General features: G+C 41.1%; 1 protein-coding gene and 1 pseudogene across 1 annotated transcript; one reads left to right on the forward strand and one right to left on the reverse strand.

The window, feature by feature from the left end:
• The first annotated feature begins 2,148 nt into the window (after nucleotides 1–2,148).
• On the forward strand, nucleotides 2,149–2,862 carry LOC139415438 (ankyrin repeat domain-containing protein 9-like; annotated as a pseudogene).
• Nucleotides 2,863–11,906: 9,044 nt separating this feature from the next.
• On the reverse strand, nucleotides 11,907–14,159 carry LOC139415644 (4-galactosyl-N-acetylglucosaminide 3-alpha-L-fucosyltransferase 9-like). The gene is made up of 2 exons (XM_071163758.1): nucleotides 13,967–14,159; nucleotides 11,907–13,220 (listed from the first exon to the last, which is right to left on the reverse strand). Exon 2 carries the CDS (start codon nucleotides 13,210–13,212, stop codon nucleotides 12,112–12,114), a length of 1,101 nt encoding a protein of 366 aa, XP_071019859.1. The 5' UTR covers nucleotides 13,213–13,220; nucleotides 13,967–14,159; the 3' UTR covers nucleotides 11,907–12,111.
• Between the last annotated feature and the right edge of the window lie 3,992 nt (nucleotides 14,160–18,151).

Raw genomic sequence — 18,151 nt, forward strand, 5'->3', positions numbered from 1 at the left:
CACAGTTCTGGGTTGCTAATCTACAGCAGGAAGTGGTCTCCTGGCTGACTGAGGAAGCAGTAGATGTTCTGATCCAGTTTGGCACCACATACCTATGCAAGTCAGGGTTCTCAACTCTGACATAGTTACAAAACAAGTACAGAAACAGTGTCAATGCTGAGTATGACCTGTGTGTTGTACTGTCAGAAACTGAGCCCAGAATAGACATGCTTGGTGAAAACTTTAACCAGCCAAACACCTCTCATTAGGACTGTGTGTGTGTGTGTGTGTGTGTGTGTGTGTGTGTTCTGGTCTACATCTGTGTGATGTGATCAATCAGTTTATTCCAGTTCAGAATAAAAAATATGTATTGTAATTCAACAGCAACAGTTCCAACCTAGACTTTCTTTCAACAATAATTTATACAGTAAGATGTACAGTAGGCCTGATCATTTTTCATCTGTACTGTTACTTAGGGTTTCACTATGAAAAAGCCTGTGTGTGTGTTCTGTTATTCATCTGTGTGATGTGATCAATCAGTTTATTCCAGTTCAGAATGAAAATGATTTATTGTATTTTAACAGCAACAGTTCCAACCTAGACAGATATGTAAGAGTGTTTTTAAACGGGGGAAAATAAACATTAATAGATATTTATTTTAATTGTTTTTTGTTTTTTTGTCTATATTGCATTTGTTTAAGGCATAAGGTTATTGAAATGTACTGATATTTACATATAGTTGCATATTTTCCTAAGCTTGGGGCCCATGAAAACACAGAATTTCTCATTTGGGTCCCAGGCTGAAAAGTTTAAGATCCCCTGCTCTATATGATAGCTCCCTCTGAGCAGCCAAGAAAAAAAACACCGTTGAGATTCCTTTTCTTAACGGAACTGCTACAATTTCAAAATTGTTGACAGGCTGTTAAAAAATATTCTGGTAAAATCTCAATAAAACAGAAGGAATACAAGGAAAATATCTCTGCTATTAAATGCTTTACTGTTGAGCATTTGGCTCAATGAGACAATTCTGTTTACACTGCAATGCTTGGAGGGAGGTGATTCTGCAGGAAGGCACTCTAGAATGTCTTGAGATTCCCTCCAGTGTAAAAATGGGTCTACTACATCAGCAGCTACACTGTAGCGATTTAATTCAGAGCACAATTGGGGGGGGGGGGGGGTCACGACACTACAAAATTGATTAGGCCTATAAGTTTAGTGTAGCTGCTTTTTCATAACATTTTAGTTTAAGTAGGTCTAACGTGATGATATTATAAAAACATAAAGGGCATATTTTTCTCTAATGACCATATAATAAAAACATTGCAACTCACCATGTCACTGAATCAATGGGAGCCCTGAGCTTGTTTCCCGGCAACAAGACAGTCCCATCTAGGGGTGATGGGAGACAGGGACATGTTCCTTATGTCCAGTCTACTCCGTGATTTCGTTTTTGTTGCCGTCATTGCGGAAAACCCTGCTTCGCAGAGATAGGATGTTGGCAATGGAAGCAATGTTTTCAGTGCTTTTGTGGCTCTCTCAGGATATTCAGCCTTGATTTTAATCCAGGTCGGCAGAGATTAAGTTATCTCAAACATACTTTTAAGGCCACCGTCATTTACAACATCAAGGAGTTGATCTTCTTCCTGCACAGACATGGACGATTCACCTGGGATATTCACAAATGGGTCGCGGATCCATTCCTTCGCACTTCGTGGGTCTTTGGCGGTTGGGAAGTAACGCTCGAACTCTGTTGACAGCGAAGCTAGGTGATCGTGCACCAGCTGGGAGAAAGACGGCCCGGTATCTCCCAAAATCCCTGCTAATGTTTGGAACATGTCAAATATGCCCCTGTCCACTCGCCGTCCCCACAGTTTCAGTTTGGCTTTGAATGCAGCCACTTTATCTGCCAACTTAAAGACAGCTGTAATTCTCCCCCAAAGTGACAGATTGAGTTCATTGAGCAGGTTGAATATGTCGCAAAGGTAAGTGAGTTTTGCGACCCATTCCTTGTCATTGAAATGTGCTGCCAGTGGTGACTTTTTTTCTGAAAGAAATCTCTGGAGCGGGTCTCTTAACTCAAACGCTCTGGCAAGCTATCTAGCCATCTGACTTCTGTGTATAAGAGAAGGCGTTTGAGCTCTGAGTCCATTTCTTCACAGGATGTGGATAATGGAGACTTTTTACTGGGAGGAGGATGTGAGCAAGAGATCCTAATCTCCCTCAAGAGGCATTGCTGTACATTATCGTACATGACCACCAAGCCTACGCTCAATACTTGCTCAGTCACTACACTGATGAAGCGCTTTTGTTGTTGTCGATCATCGGCCACGATTTAGTGATGGCTGTCAGGAACTGGGTCTCATACTGCAAGAAGCACATCGATTACCTAGTCTGCAGTCATATATGAACCGAGGCGGATGTTTTCACACGGAGGATGGTAAGACCCCACTACATCTGGCCTGTGAGCTCCTGCGCTCCGAAGCATTCATTCTGTTATTGGGCAATGGCGCCTCGCCACTGGCAGAGGATCACAACGGTGTGACACCACTGGATGTAATTTTGGGACAGCTGTGGGACTCCAAAGTGAACATTGGGGCCAAAAATCTGTGTCTTGACAACCTGTTAATGTTTATACTCAAGATTTGTTTCAAAATGAAGAGTGCACTCGAAGGAGACACTGTTTGTTGGTCCAAAGTCCTTGGTGAGCGCAAATTAAAATATCTTGTTGGACAGAAGCCAGCTCCATTGTTTGTCATCGCTATGCAAAAATATCTGAGGCAGCTTCCCCCAGAGCAGTTCCCTGACAGCCTGGATGAGCTTCCCATACCCTCCTCCTTGAAACCACTACCCTGCCAACTGCTTGGACAGCTTAACGTGCTTTAAAATTGTTTTAAATCTGTCTACATTATTTATTTATTGACCCATATGAATGTTTTAGCATGACTGATCAAGATATCTGTGTGATGAGCCTGTAGGTCCTATGTATGATTTTATAAATGCAAACCCCTGTATGAAATGAATGGGTGCTAATTATGATAATATCTGTGATTCAAGTTTAAAATAAAATGGAAGATATATTTGGTAAATCATTTTCTTTTTCTCTTTTTTTTTTTTCTTTTTATATAAATTGTATGCAACTCTCTCAGATTGGAGACTAAATACAGGATAACAACATATTTTCATCGCAGTGCAGAATTTTACGCTTCTGTAGCCTACAGAAAATGTATGATTTGTTATCTGTTTAAAATGATTACCTCAATATGTATAATATCTTAATAGGAATTTTGATCTCGGAACTTTTAAACATATTTCAAATGGTAATAACAATTCCATTATGCTTCTCCAGTGATGGCTTTCCTCATTATCAAGAGAAAAGAAAACTTGATAAACTAATAAATTGAAACTCGCATCATTGTTTCTTCTCTTCTGGCTTATTCCTTCCTTACAAATGATAAAAGCCTGGTGTTTAGCCCACTGATAAGCAGATTGGGAAGAGGGGTTGGGTAACTTAAAGAAGTCTCAAGGTATTGCTTGCATGAGGTAGCATACCTCATAATAAGTTGTAGACCACACTACATACCAAGAGAGTTCTCATCTATATTATTCGTAGACATCTATTTACCACAACAATCCGATGCTGGCACTAAGACCGCACTCAACGAACTGTATAAAGACATAAGTAAACAATGAAATGCTCATCCAGAAGCGATGCACCTATTGGCAGGGGACTTTAATGCAGGCAAACTTAAATCCATTTCACCTCATTTCTACCAGCATGTCACATGTGCAACCAGAGGAAAAAAACTCTAGACCACCTTTACTCCACACACAGAGATGAACACAAAGCTCTCCCTTGCCCTCCATAGGGCAAATCTGACCATGATTCTATCCTCTTGATTCCTGCTTACAAGCAAAAACGAAAGCAGGAAGTACCAGTGACTGGCTCAATACAGAAGTGGTCAGATGACATGAATGCTACACTACAGGACTGTTTTGCTAGCACAGACTGGAATATGTTTCAGGATTCATCCAATGGCATTGAGTATACCACCTCAGTCACCGGCTTCATCAATAAGTGCATCGATGACGTCATCCCTACAGTGACCGAACGTACATATCCCAACCAGAAGCCATGGATTACAGGTAACATACGCACCGAGCTAAAGGCAGGAGCTGCCGCTTTCAATGAGCAGGACAATAATCCGAACGCTTATAAGAATTCACGCTATGCCGTCAGACAAACCATCAAACAGGCAAAGCGTCAATACAGGACTAAGATTCAAATCCTACTACACCGGCTCTGACGCTCGTAGGATGTGGCAGGGCTTGAAAACTACTACGAACTACAAAGGGAAACCTCACCTACCAGACAAGCTAAATGCCTTTTGTGCTCTCTTCGAGGCAAGCAACACTGAAGCATGCATGAGAGCACCAGCTGTTCCAGACGACTGTGTGATAATGCTCTCCGTAGCCAATGTGAGCAACATTCCAGGACGTGTACTCAAAGCACGCGTGGACCAACTGGCAAGTGTTTTCACTGACATTTTCAACCTCTCCCAGACCGAGTTTGTAATACCTACATGTTTCAAATGGTGGTCACACCAGATAGTGACTGATTTTCTGATCCATGCCCCTATCTTTTTTAAAGGTATCTGTGACCAACTGTATTGGTATCTGTGACCATCTGTATTCCCAGTGTCATGACGTTTCCCTGTTGGTGAGGTTTATGACCCCCATAAATACCTTTGCCCCTTTTCTCTCTCTACTCTATAGAATGGACTCTTGGAAAGCCCTTTGTTAACCTTTTGCGTGCAGGGGGTGGTATTTTCGTTTTTGGCTAAAAAACGTACCCATTTGAAACTGCCTATTTCTCAGCCCCAGAAACTAGAATATGCATATAATTGCCAGATTAGGATAGAAAACACTCTGAAGTTTCCAAAACTGTCAAAATATTGTCTGTGAGTGTAACAGAACTGACATTGCAGGCGAAAACCTGAGGAAAATCCAATCAGGAAGTGCCTCTTATTTTGAAACCTCTCTGTTCCTATGCATGCCTATCCTCCATTTAAAGGGATATCAACCAGATTCCTTTTTATATGGCCTCCCTAAGGTGTCACCAGTCTTTAGACATAGTTTCAGGCTTTTATTTTGAAAAATGAACGAGAAAGATCACATTGCGTAAGTGGTAGGTGGGGGCTCTCAGAGTGAGTTTTGCGCAACAGAGTAAAGCGACCATTGTTTCTCCCTTTCCTATTGAAAAACCTACACTCCCGTTTGATATATTATCGAATATATATTTTAAAAACAACCTGAGGATTGATTATAAAAAACATTTGACATGTTTCTGTGGACATTATGGATATTATTTGGAATTTTTGTCTGCGTTGTCGTGACCGCTCTTTCCTATGGATTTCTGAACATAACGTGACAAACAAACAGAGGTATTTTGGATATAAAAATCATCTTTATGGAACAAAAGGAACATTTGTTGTGTAACTGGGAGTCTCGTGAGTGAAAACACCCGAAGATCATCAAAGGTAAACGATTAATTCGATTGCTTTTTTGATTTTCGTGACCAAGCTACCTGATACTAGGTGTACTTAATGTTTTGTCATGCGATCGATAAATTTACACAAACGCTTGGATTGCTTTCGCTGTAAAGCATAATTTCAAAATCTGAGACGAACGGAAAAATATTTAGGTAATCCAATCAGTTGAAAGTATCCGTTGGTACTTAAAGAATATGATGTCAGATCAGTTGTCGTCTGAGACATTATTGCTGATGATAGGACGACATAAATTGTGTCTTGGAAAGTCTACACATTCTAGTTATCATATTCACATGGAATTGTTGTGCAATTTAAATGTTTAAATATGAAACTATTTGTGAAAAGATTAAATGTAATTTTAGTTTTCAGAATGAGAGAACTGTTTACATATGTAGAATATGCTCACTTAGTGGCCACGCCCACGTGAATAGGCATTGGTTGGAACCAACCCCTTTTCTATATTTCTATAAGAGCCCCCGTGAACCAATTCAGGGCAGACTAAGCCAACCCCAGCGTGAGCTGTGGTTGTTAATGGTTGATCGACTACAACCTAACAAACGTAACATTGTGTTTCCGATGACGTGAGGACTGATGTCCATACGTTTTAAAGGCCTCATTTCAACGTGGAGGTGATGATCGCCACCCTGGAAGGATGAGTTTTGACTATACAAGCCAGAATATAGCATGAGCTTAGTATGGCAACGTGGTATGAACTTTGAACTCTTATTCACTAAAGAAGTGATACATCCTAGACGTCGAGTCATCAGCAGCAGCTGTAAACGTGCGTGGCCTAGGAAAGGACGGACCCTCTTCAGAACGACAGGGTACAACAACGTATTTGTTCTACCACACGACAACAGGGTACTACAACGTATTTGTTTTACCACACAACGACAGGATAATACAACGTATCCGCCCAGAAATATTATTCAAAGGACAAGGGAGATCTTTGCTGTGCAACCAAGCCTTCCATCTTCGACCAATCTATTGAAGCGCAGCTCAGAGTAAATATATTTTTAGCATTTTCCTTTTCCGAATGGGGGGTTATTTAGACTGCATAAGATTCTGTATTTAATATAGCATAGCTTCATCAGGTCCGATGGAGACCCAATCCTGTGAAGATAACCAATAATTTTTTAAGACGTTCAGATGAGACTGAATAAGGTGACGATTAATAATTGACTGCTATTGATATAAAAGATTACCAGGTCTTTAAGAGTTTATTCGGAAGACAACAGCTCTATAAACATTCTTCCGTGGTCCCCCGACTTCCTAGTTAATTGCATTTACATGATTAGTTTAATTGGGTAATGTTAATTACAGAGAATTGATTTGATAAAAGACCATGTCATATATCATTTAATCCATAGTAAAGACACAATACAAGTCATGTGAAATCCATAGATTTGGGCCAAATGTATTTATTTAAATTTACTGATTTCCTTATATGAACAGTAACTCAGTAAAATCTTTGAAATTGTTGCATGTTACATTTATATTTCCCCCAACATCTCTTTACATTGCTTATGCATATTCAGTGTTCTGATTGTGTCCAGACTGTCAGATTCCGAGCAAATGCCCATCCTGGCAGATCACAATGTGACTTTCGTGCATTCAGATCTAATGCAGCCTGAAGGAACCGGATGACAGAAGTCGCATTTAAGTGCCGGGTGTAACCGAGGCCATATCCATTACTTTGAGTATAGTATATCCCTAAATGTGTTTCTTTCTGTGTTGCGGGGGCAGTCAAGAAATGTAACGGCAAGGCCACAGAACATGACATTCGCAGAGCTGTGGGAGGCCATCTCAAGCATGCCCCTGGTAGAGCCGGGGGTGGTGTTTGCCATGCCGTCACCAGACGCCTTCAGCAGGCTTGAAAAGTGGGATTGACATGTTTGTCTTTGTTTGATACATTTTTTTGTTTCAGTTTTCAGAAGTTAAATCCTTTGACATTTTTCATTTTCAACTAAAATGTACTGGATTGGTTAAAAAGTGATAAACTTACACTGAGTGGACAAAGCATTAAGAACACCTTTCTAATATTGAGTTGCAGACCGTTTTTTATGCTCAGAACAGCCTCATTTTGTCGGGGCATGGACTCTACAAGGTGTCGAAAGCGTTTCATAGCTGCTAGCCCATGCTGACTGCAATGCTTCCCACAGTTGTGTCAAGTTGGCTGGATGTCCTTTGGGTGATGGACTATTTTTGATACACATGAGAAACGGTTGTGAAAAACCCAGCAGCGTTGGAGTTCTTGACACAAACCGGTGTGCCTGGCACCTACTACCATACCCAGTTCAAAGGTACTTAAATATTTTGTCTTGCGCATTCACCCTCTGAATGGCACACATACACAATCCATGTCACAGTTGTCGCAAGGCTTAAAAATCCTTCTTTAACCTGTCTCCTCCCCTTCATCTACACAGATTGAAGTGGATTTAACAAGTGATATCAATAAGTGATAATTAGCTTTCACCTGTTCACCTGGTCAGTCTGTCATGGAAAGAGCAGGTGTTCATAATGTTTTGTACACTCATTGTACATACCATGCACAATTTTGACAAGGTGGAAGATGCATACTGAATTTAAACTGTTTTTCATTCTAAGATGGACCAAGATATATGTTGGTTTTTCACAAATGTATAACTTGTTTTGCAAGAGTTGGTTGATTAGTCAGTTCATTGGTCTTCTAATATTTTGATTTCATTGATTAAAAGAGCAGGAATAGGATGCAATGTCCAACCCAAAATATAAGCTTGTTTTACTCCAACAATATAATTGGACAAATAAATTCTCAGTTGGTAAAAATGAAATATCAAAACTGAATGCAATCCCCTTTGTTGATATATATTGGCAATAATTCACTTAATGGTAAGGCAAGGAATAAAATAACATTTATATTTTGTCACGCTGGATGTTTGAAATATGAGTAGGTGATTTGAGTCATGCTTCTCCAGTAGTGGAATAAAGACAATTAGCACTTGAAATTAAAATTGTTGTCATTTAGCAGACATTCTTATCCAGAGCAACTTACAGTTGGTGCATTCATCTTAAGGTAGCTAGGAGAGACAACCATATACAGTGCATTCGGAATGTATTCATACCCCTTCACTTTTTCCACATTTTGTCACGTTGCAGCCTTATTCTAAAACAGGTTTTTAGACATTTTTACAAATTTCTATGAAATATTTAACAGAAATACCGTATTTACATAAGTAGTCAGACACTTTGCGATGAGAATCAAAATGGAGCTCAGGTGTATCCTGTTTCCTTTGATCATCCTTGAAATGTTTCTACAACTTGATTGGAGTCCACCTGTGGTAAACTGTATTGATTGAACATGAATTGGAAAAGCGCACACCTGGCTATAAGGTCCCACAGTTGACAGTGCATGTCAGAGCAAAAACCAAGCCATGAGGTCAAAGGAATTGTCCGTAGAGCTCCGAGACAGGATTGTGTCGGGGCACAGATCTGGGGAAGGGTACCAATAAATGTCTGCAATATTGAAGGTCCCCAAGAACACATTGGCCTCCATCATTCTTAAATGGAAGAAGTTTGGAACCACCAAGACTCTTCCTTTGAGCTGTCCGCTCGGTCAAACTGAGCAATCGGGAGAAGGACCCAGGTCAGGGAGGTGACCAAGCACCCGATGGTCAGTCTGACAGAGCTCCAGAGTTCCTCTGTGGAGATGGAGAACCTTCCAGAAGGACAACCATCTCTGCAGCACTCCACCAATCAGGCCTTTATAGTAGACTGGCCAGACGGAAGCCATTTCTCAGTAAAAAGCAGGACAGTCCACTTGGAGTTTGCACCTAAAGGACTCTCAGACCATGAGAAACAAGATTCTTTGGTCTGACGAAACCAAGATTGAACTTTGTGGCCTGAATGACCAGCGTCACATCTGGAGAAAACCAGGCAACCCCAATACCATCCCTATGGTAAAGAATGGTGGTGGCAGCATCATGCTATGGGGATGTTTTTCAGCGGCAGGGACTGGGAGACTAGTCAGGATTGAGGGAAAGATAAACAGAACAAAGTACAGAGAGATCCTTGATGAAAACCTGCTCCAGAGCTCTCAGGACCTCAGACTGGGGCGAAGATTCACCTTTCAACAGAACAACGACAAGTCTCTGAATGTCTTTGAGTGGCCCAACCAGAGCTCGGACTTGAACCTGATTGACCATCTCTGAAGAGACCAGAAAATACCTGTGCAGCGACGCTCCCCATCTAACCTGACAAAGCTTGAGAGGATCTGCAGAGAAGAATGTGAGAAACTCGGCAAATACAGGTGTGCCAAGCTTGTAGCGTCATACCCAAGAAGACGCAAGGCTGTAATCGCTGCCAAAGGTGGTTCAACAAAGTACTGAGAAAAGGGTCTGAATACTTATGTAAATGTCATAAATCTGTTTTTGCTTTGTCATTATGGAGTGTTGTGTGTAGATTGATTTTTTTAAATCCATTTTAGAATAAGGCTGTAACGTAACAAAATCTGGAAAAAGTGAAGGGTTCTGAAATCTTTCCGAATGCACTGTACAATAACACAGTTGTAAAGGGATTTTCCAGATGAAACAAAAGGAGAGCAGTCGTTGATAATACCAATGAAAAATCTATCCGATTTATTACAAGTTGTAACAGGGAAACACCTCCAGAACAGAAACAGAGAACATTTCTAAAAGACCTTCTCTGAGAAGGTCCTTATACACTGCTCAAAAAAATAAAGGGAACACTTAAACAAGACAATGTAACTCCAAGTCAATCACACTTCTGTGAAATCAAACTGTCCACATAGGAAGCAACACTGATTGACAATACATTTCACATGCTGTTGTGCAAATGAAATAGACAACAGGTGGAAATTATAGGCAATTAGCAAGACACCCCCAATAAAGGAGTGGTTCTGCAGGTGGTGACCACAGACCATTTCTCAGTTCCTATGCTTCCTGGCTGATGTTTTGGTCACTTTTGAATGCTGGCGGTGCTTTCACTCTAGTGGTAGCATGAGACGGAGTCTACAACCCACACAAGTGGCTCAAGTAGTGCAGCTCATCCAGGATGGCACATCAATGTGAGCTGTGGCAAGAAGGTTTGCTGTGTCTGTCAGCGTAGTGTCCAGAGCATGTAGGCGCTACCAGGAGACAGGCCAGTACATCAGGAGACGTGGAGGAGGCCGTAGGAAGGCAACAACCCAGCAGCAGGACCGCTACCTCCACCTTTGTGCAAGGAGGAGCAGGAGGAGCACTGCCAGAGCCCTGCAAAATGACCTCCAGCAGGCCACAAATGTGCATGTGTCTGCTCAAACGGTCAGAAACAGACTCCATGAGTGTGGTATGAGGGCCCGACGTCCACAGGTGGGGGTTGTGCTTACAGCCCAACACCGTGCAGAACGTTTGGCATTTGCCAGAGAACACCAAGATTGGCAAATTTGCCACTGGCGCCCTGTGCTCTTCACAGATGAAAGCAGATTCACACTGAGCACATGTGACAGACGTGACAGAGTCTGGTGACGCTGTGGAGAACGTTCCGCTGCCTGTAACATCCTCCAGCATGACCGGTTTGGCGGTGGGTCAGTCATGGTGTGGGGTGGCCATGTGCTCACCAGAGGTAGCCTGAATGCCATTAGGTACCGAGATGAGATCCTCAGACCCCTTGTGAGACCATATGCTGGTGCGGTTGGCCCTGGGTTCCTCCTAATGCAAGACGATGCTAGACCTCATGTGGCTGGAGTGTGTCAGCAGTTTGTGCAAGAGGAAGGCATTGATGCTATGGACTGGCCCGCCCGTTCCCCAAGACCTGAATCCAATTGAGCACATCTGGGACATCATGTCTCGCTCCATCCACCAACGCCACGTTGCACCACAGACTGTCCAGGAGTTGGCGGATGCTTTAGTCCAGGTCTGGGAGGAGATCCCTTAGGAGACCATCCGCCACCTCATCAGGAGCATGCCCAGGCGTTGTAGGGAGGTCATACAGGCACGTGGAGGCCACACACACTACTGAGCCTCATTTTGACTTGTTTTAAGGACATTACATCAAAGTTGGATCAGCCTGTAGTGTGGTTTTCCACTTTAATTTTGAGTGTGACTCCAAATCCAGACCTCCATGGGTTGATAAATTTGATTTCCATTGATAATTTTTGTGTGATTTTGTTGTCAGCACATTCAACTATGTAAAGAAACAAGTATTTAATATGAATATTTCATTAATTCAGATCTAGGATGTGTTATTTTAGTGTTCCCTTTATTTTTTTGAGCAGTGTATATTAGGCCAGTCTACCAATACCAAGTTTTCATAGACAAATGTGAGTATAAAGGCACGGAGACACCGGTAGTGTCTGTCGGCCGAGAGTACTTAACACCTCTGAACAGAGAGCCAGCCGTAATGTACAAACAGAGTGTAAAGTGATTCTACATGTAGAATCTCGCGAAAATGTTGGCAGACACCCATCTGCGGCTGGTCACTAAAACACACATTCGATGCGGTGTATGCACTCCCTATGTGCTGTGGAATAAATCAAGATACCTTTTTGGTATATTGAAGATAATAGACATGCAAATTATGATAAAAGCTCATCATAAGTGACTAATTACACAAAATACCACTTGTAAAGGTTGTGAACAACCCGGTATTCTTTGTGTTGTCCTACATGGTCACATCCATAACAAATAGCTTGGATGAACTCTTGACTCAGTTGAACCAGATGTTGCTGAGCAGAAAAGTTTCTACGCCACTGAAAGTAGCGCAGATATGCCTCATCATCCTTGTCCAACTTGAGGAGGAATTCCGCCAGAGCTTTTGCATCGGGAAAGTCATTAATATGGATGAAGGAATCTCCTGGGACAAAGTCTTCATAGTTCTGTCTCGGTGGGCCCAATACTACTGGCACTGTTCCTGCTGCAAGTGGTCCGTTTAGCTTCTCTGTGATGTAGTCTTTGTGGATCGAGTTCTCAAAGGAGAGGTAGAACTTACAGCTGGAGAGTGTTGAGTAGTAGTCCTCATATTTCAAGAATCTAGCAAAGGCCTTGCCAAAGAGTTCCACTTTAATATGTTTGGCAAGTTCTCCGTAATAGTTATTCCGTACCCCTGTTCCAGTTGCAGGGTCTTTATTACTCACAATCCAGCAAACTAATTTATCCTTCTTTGGCAACACAAAGTCTTCACCCTGGCTTTTCCTTGCAGTCAAACGCCAACGAACAGGGATGTCTGCGTCTTCCCTATAACTCAAGGTCAAATTGAAAAGGTTATCTAGACCAGGTATCCTAATTGTATTTGTAGGTGATTCCACATGATACCAAATCCACTTCTGGAATGGTGGTCGAGGTGATGGAGGCAAGTTGGATAAATCGCGTTTGATGGATTTGTGAAAGATGAGCACACCATCTGCCTTGTTGTACAGAGACCTGTCATCTGTCAGGTGGCAGCCATCAATGTTGAAGAAAGTGGCACAATCGCTAAAATCAAACCTGCGGTTTTCAGGCCAGAACCACAACAGCATGATGGGCTTTTCTGGCTCTGGCTGCTTAGACAAGGACCTGTTCTCAGGTCGCTTTGAGTAAGGACCTGGCAAAGCAGGCTCGGGGGGGCAGATCTGAGATGGAACTGATTTATGGTACATTAAAAACAGCATCAGAAATTCTCCTAGACCAAGAATCGAGAACAGGATGACACGTTCCAATCCAGAAGCCATTTTTGGTCCTGCAAAAAAACAGAGAACTTATTATTTTAAGTCAGATCAATCTTGTTTTATGTATTAACAACCTGTTTTGTGTACAGGAAGTATGAGAACATAGCAAATGCAACAAAGGCAGAAAGCCCAGAACTGTAAACCACATCCTTTTACACATCAGCGAAGTTGAACCAACTAGTCAGACTAGCTTCAAAAGTACCTATTCTGCTTTTATCCATAATTTCCCTCTGTATCAGAAAGACAACCACCTATGAACCCAATAACTGGGGTGTAAACCTCCTCCTTCCAATAAGGAAATGTGCTCATGGCTCACTCTTTCACTACATACCCACCACCTCAGTTTTGTGTCCAAGTTAATTGTTAACTTTTGTTCTCAGTACAACACAAGTTAATGGGATTTTTACAATGGTGGGTGAGGTGTGCTTTAACGTTTACAATTTTGCTTAACTAATAGTACTAACCTGCAGTTCTACTTTGTGTTGCCTTATGCTGTGCTCTTTTGTGTAAAAACATTAAACCAGACTCGACCTGAGGGTTAGCCAATACAGTAAACGACCATACGTGTTTTGGATTATTTTACTTTCACTCAAAACTGCACTCACTCTGACATGAACCTCAAAGAGGATCCTCTCCCTTCCTGTTTACAACAGACATATGAAACTAAGAAACCATGTTTGCATAGCAAACCTTGGTCTAAGTTTAAGTCTGTAGTTTAATGAGTTATATAATTAAAGAGAGAAAGATAACGACTCACCAGTCAACAGGTTGTTCTTGTCACAGAGTATTCAGAGTTGCTTGGTGATTATTCTTGCTTTGCGGGTTAATTCAAACACACTCCCAGTGAGAACTGTGCAGCTGTATGAGTTTTGTAACTGTCACTTTGGTAGTAATCTGTTCAAGTAAATACATTTGAAACAGTGAGAAGCTGTATCAAATTATCTTCAAAAGATATAGCTATTGTTTACGTTTGAAAAGGAAGAAACCGCCGACAGACCCTCTTACAGAAACAGGAAGCCTTCTCATTACGCTTCAAAGGAAATTAGGGGAGGGGCAAGGTCTTAGCCACAACCAATGAGCATTCATTTTGCCCTTACCTGACCTGGAAGAACCTTCCATCTCTAAGCATATGGAGAATGACTGCCAAGAAGATCTACAAACCTATCTGATATCACCTAATAGCTGGTAAGCACAAAACCTTTGTGAAATGAATTTGAATACCTGTGTAAAGCCTGAAATCCAGACCTGTTTTAAGCTAACATTCCACACTTGGTACTCGGTGTCGTATGCCAAGTATGCTCTTGGCATATGTGCAAACACTTCCGAAACTAGTAAAATATGGTGTTGCATGTGAATGTTTATCCTTTTAAGCTTGGAAAAGAGACACATTCAGCTAGATTTTTTTTTTTAAATCCTTAAACCCATACTTGGACCACACCAGCAAATGATGTATATTGATGAGGGGAAAAAACGATTGAATCAATTTTGGAATAAGGCTGTAATGTAACAAAATGTGGAAAATGTGAAGGGGTCTGAATACTTTCTGAATGCACTGTAGCCCTGTTCTTGTGTTATTTATTTCCTACAGAATTTTTTGGACAACACAGCTGCTTGCAGTGGTGTAGGTGTGTTTTCTGCCAGTCACAAGAAGTGTATGCAAACAAACCTAGGCTACTGCAGATAGCTAGCGGTTTATTCTGGTATATTTGACATTGTGTTTCAGATGTGTCTGATATAGTTCAGGTTAAATAGGTGGCAGGTCTGAATTGATTTGGCGTAGGCTACTAGCTAGCAGCTAGCCAACTAGCTGGCTAAGCCTGTGTCGGGCTAGTAGGTCTATCTGATAGATTTTTTACATGTCAGGATGATCTTATTGAAGAAGAACATTAAACAACCTAGCTGAACCTATACAGGTAAGTCAAACAAAGACAGTATGTCAGTAGTTGGTATGCCAAACACACACTAGTTTGCAATTTCATCAACTGGTACCCTGGCATTTTCCAGCCCTAACGCCAGGTCCAGATCTGCAATAGGCTAACTACCAATCATACCACACATAAAAACATTCAAAGCTGCATACAATTTTTTTTTTACATGAACCGACAAGAACAAATAAGAATAGCTGATATGCAGCAGAAAGGACAGGTGCATCATTGTGCATGAAAGAACACTGAATACAGTCTGGCTGTATTTTCTTCTTCAGCTAAATGAGCTGTCTGTTGCCGATCATCAACCAAGTAGCCTACATGTCTGACTATAATGTCACCACATCATGGGAAAGCATGCAGTTTATTAGGCTACAGGTTAAATAAGCTATGATGGACTTCACAGAGTGGTAAAAGTGCACAGTGATGAGGTTGACGCTTCAATACATATTGAGGGTCTTATTCTGGTGACCTGATGATCGATACAAATCATCTTGCACTTTTGTCCGTAATAATCTCATCAGGTATTATGCTATAGCTGCACTGTATCTGCAGACTGTTGGCTAGAGCGCACATGCCAATATCAGAGTGGCACATCCGCTATGCCTACACAACATTTTAAGTGACAAAAAAACATCAGTACTCTATGTATTTAAGAACAGACTTGTATCTGCAACAAGTCAATTTGATGGAAACACAACTCTGATAGGAAAATGCTTCACGGTTTCCTTTAGCTGGTAAATATCTCAGCCTTGCATTCACCTGCTCCTGCTGCTGAGGAGGTTATATTTTATTAATACAATTGTTCCAGAAAGAGATTTTGTTTAACAAGTAATAGAATACATCTAAAAAAAAGATATGTCAAATGTATTGGCACCCTGGCAGAGGCAACCAGGTTTCGGGCTAAAATGTCCTGGTACTTGGTAAAGCTCATGATGCTGTTGACCTTAACAAGGGCCACAGGACCAGGGTAAGCAAAATAGTCCCATAACATCAAATATACAACCACCATATGTTACTGTAGGTATGAGTTACTTTTCTGCACATGCTTCTGTTTTTCGACGCCAAACCCACCACTGGTGTGCGTGGCCAAAGAGCTCATGTCATCTGACAATAGCACCGCCTAGAGTTTAATAGACAGCATTGGCACTTGGATTGGAACCGGTCCTATGACCACAAAATCAACATTTTGCAATGGCCAGCTTTGTCTCCAGACTTAAACCTTATTGAAAACCTGTGGTTTGAATTGATCCTCTTTTTTTTTTAAATAACCTTTATGTAACCCAGAAAAGACCATTGAGGTTAGAAACCTCTTATGCAAGGTGGACAATAGCAATTAGGTGGTACCATGTAGCCTCGCCAACTCAGTGGTTAGAGGGTTCACCTTGAGATTGAAAGGTCGGGGAGTTTGTTCCCCAGCCGAGTCATACCAAAGACTAAAAAATGGGACCTGATGCATCTCTGCTCGGCACTCAGCATCAAGGAGATGGATTGGAGGTAAAGGCCATGCGATAGCCTACTGTCTTGTCCAGGGCGTGTACTTGTACATCAAGCTGCCACACTACAGAAACAGGAGATGGGCTCCTGCTCCTATGAGCCTTTCTGCCCAAGGCTACTTAAGGGAGAGTGGGGTAAGTTGAGATTTTTTTTTTTTTACATGTAACATCACTCCATCGAGGGAAATATTGTATTCTTTCTAACAAACATATCTACATACATTTCAGGATGTTGTGTATCCCTGGAAATAATCAGAATTCATGTAAACATTGCCGTTTTGAGAACATAGCTTGTCCCTAAAAAAAGTGGTCTCTTGGCACAAGTTGAGCCGAGGGACAGGGTAAGTCGAGCCGCCTACTAATTTCTGTACTGAATTAAATATTACCGCTATCTTTTTAAAACCATGTCTATCTTTATTTCCCAAACACCATTCCACACAATCACTTTTTAGTGTTTTAATCATTGCATCTTTTAACACAGGCTTAATGCCTAACAAACACTTACCCCAAGGAAAACATGATTACTATATTAGCCCACACAGGTACAAGGATGCACTTCATGCTAGGTTTACAACCTCATGTTGAAGCTGGAGACACCAATTGATGTATAGAACAATCTTAAAATAATCTATTTTGGTTTAGATACTGGAACCTCTAACACAATAAATGAATTTGACTTGGTGAAAACCAGTTTTTTTATACTTAACTTGCTTACCACTTTTTCCATTTGGTTTCTTCTATTACAGACTCCATGAAATGATGACATCTTCCTAACTATTTGGTCAAAATATTCATTTTGTGTATGGTTTCCTAAAAACAAGGGGTGGCTCAAGTTATGTGGTGCCTTAACTTACCCCACTCTCCCATACTTACTTTATGTGGCCTTGTCTACTGAGGAAACTACTGACAGTGGCAACATTTTATTACAAACAGGAAAACTGTCAATCTAGACCACCAGGTGGTGCCACGTGTACACTTTAAAGATGTGAAGAATCTTTGTTGAAGAATACACCTGTAGAGGTTCATACAACCTTTTGATGGCAACATTGATCAACATTTACTGAAAAACAGCCATTTTAAATGAGTGCCTTTACAATCGCTAACATCCTTTAGCCCAATCTATAGTCACATTTTCAAAACTCTCAACACAACTATCACAACATCCGTCTGTTGTGGACCATACACCATTAACACAATTTATGTTGTTTTCACAGAATATCCAGTCAATTAACACGTTTCTAAAATGCTTACATTTTATTTACATACAAGCTCACCCAATTCCAAAATGATGGATCTTTCTTGTCTTATTTACAAATGCTTGCACACAGCATGCCAGAAATGAAGACCTAATGTTCAAAACCTTAAATATAGTATAAAGCCTCTACTTCTGTAACAGCAGCTCAAAAGATATATTGAAATAGCTGATAAGCATTTTTTTGAATGAACAGATTGAGAAATAGCTGATTTACTATAAATTGTGTAAAATAGACCAACCACAGCTGATTCCAATCTCAATCGGAG

This window comes from Oncorhynchus clarkii, chromosome 8, assembly GCF_045791955.1.
Source record: "Oncorhynchus clarkii lewisi isolate Uvic-CL-2024 chromosome 8, UVic_Ocla_1.0, whole genome shotgun sequence".
In the NCBI taxonomy this organism is placed as follows: Eukaryota; Metazoa; Chordata; class Actinopteri; order Salmoniformes; family Salmonidae; genus Oncorhynchus; species Oncorhynchus clarkii.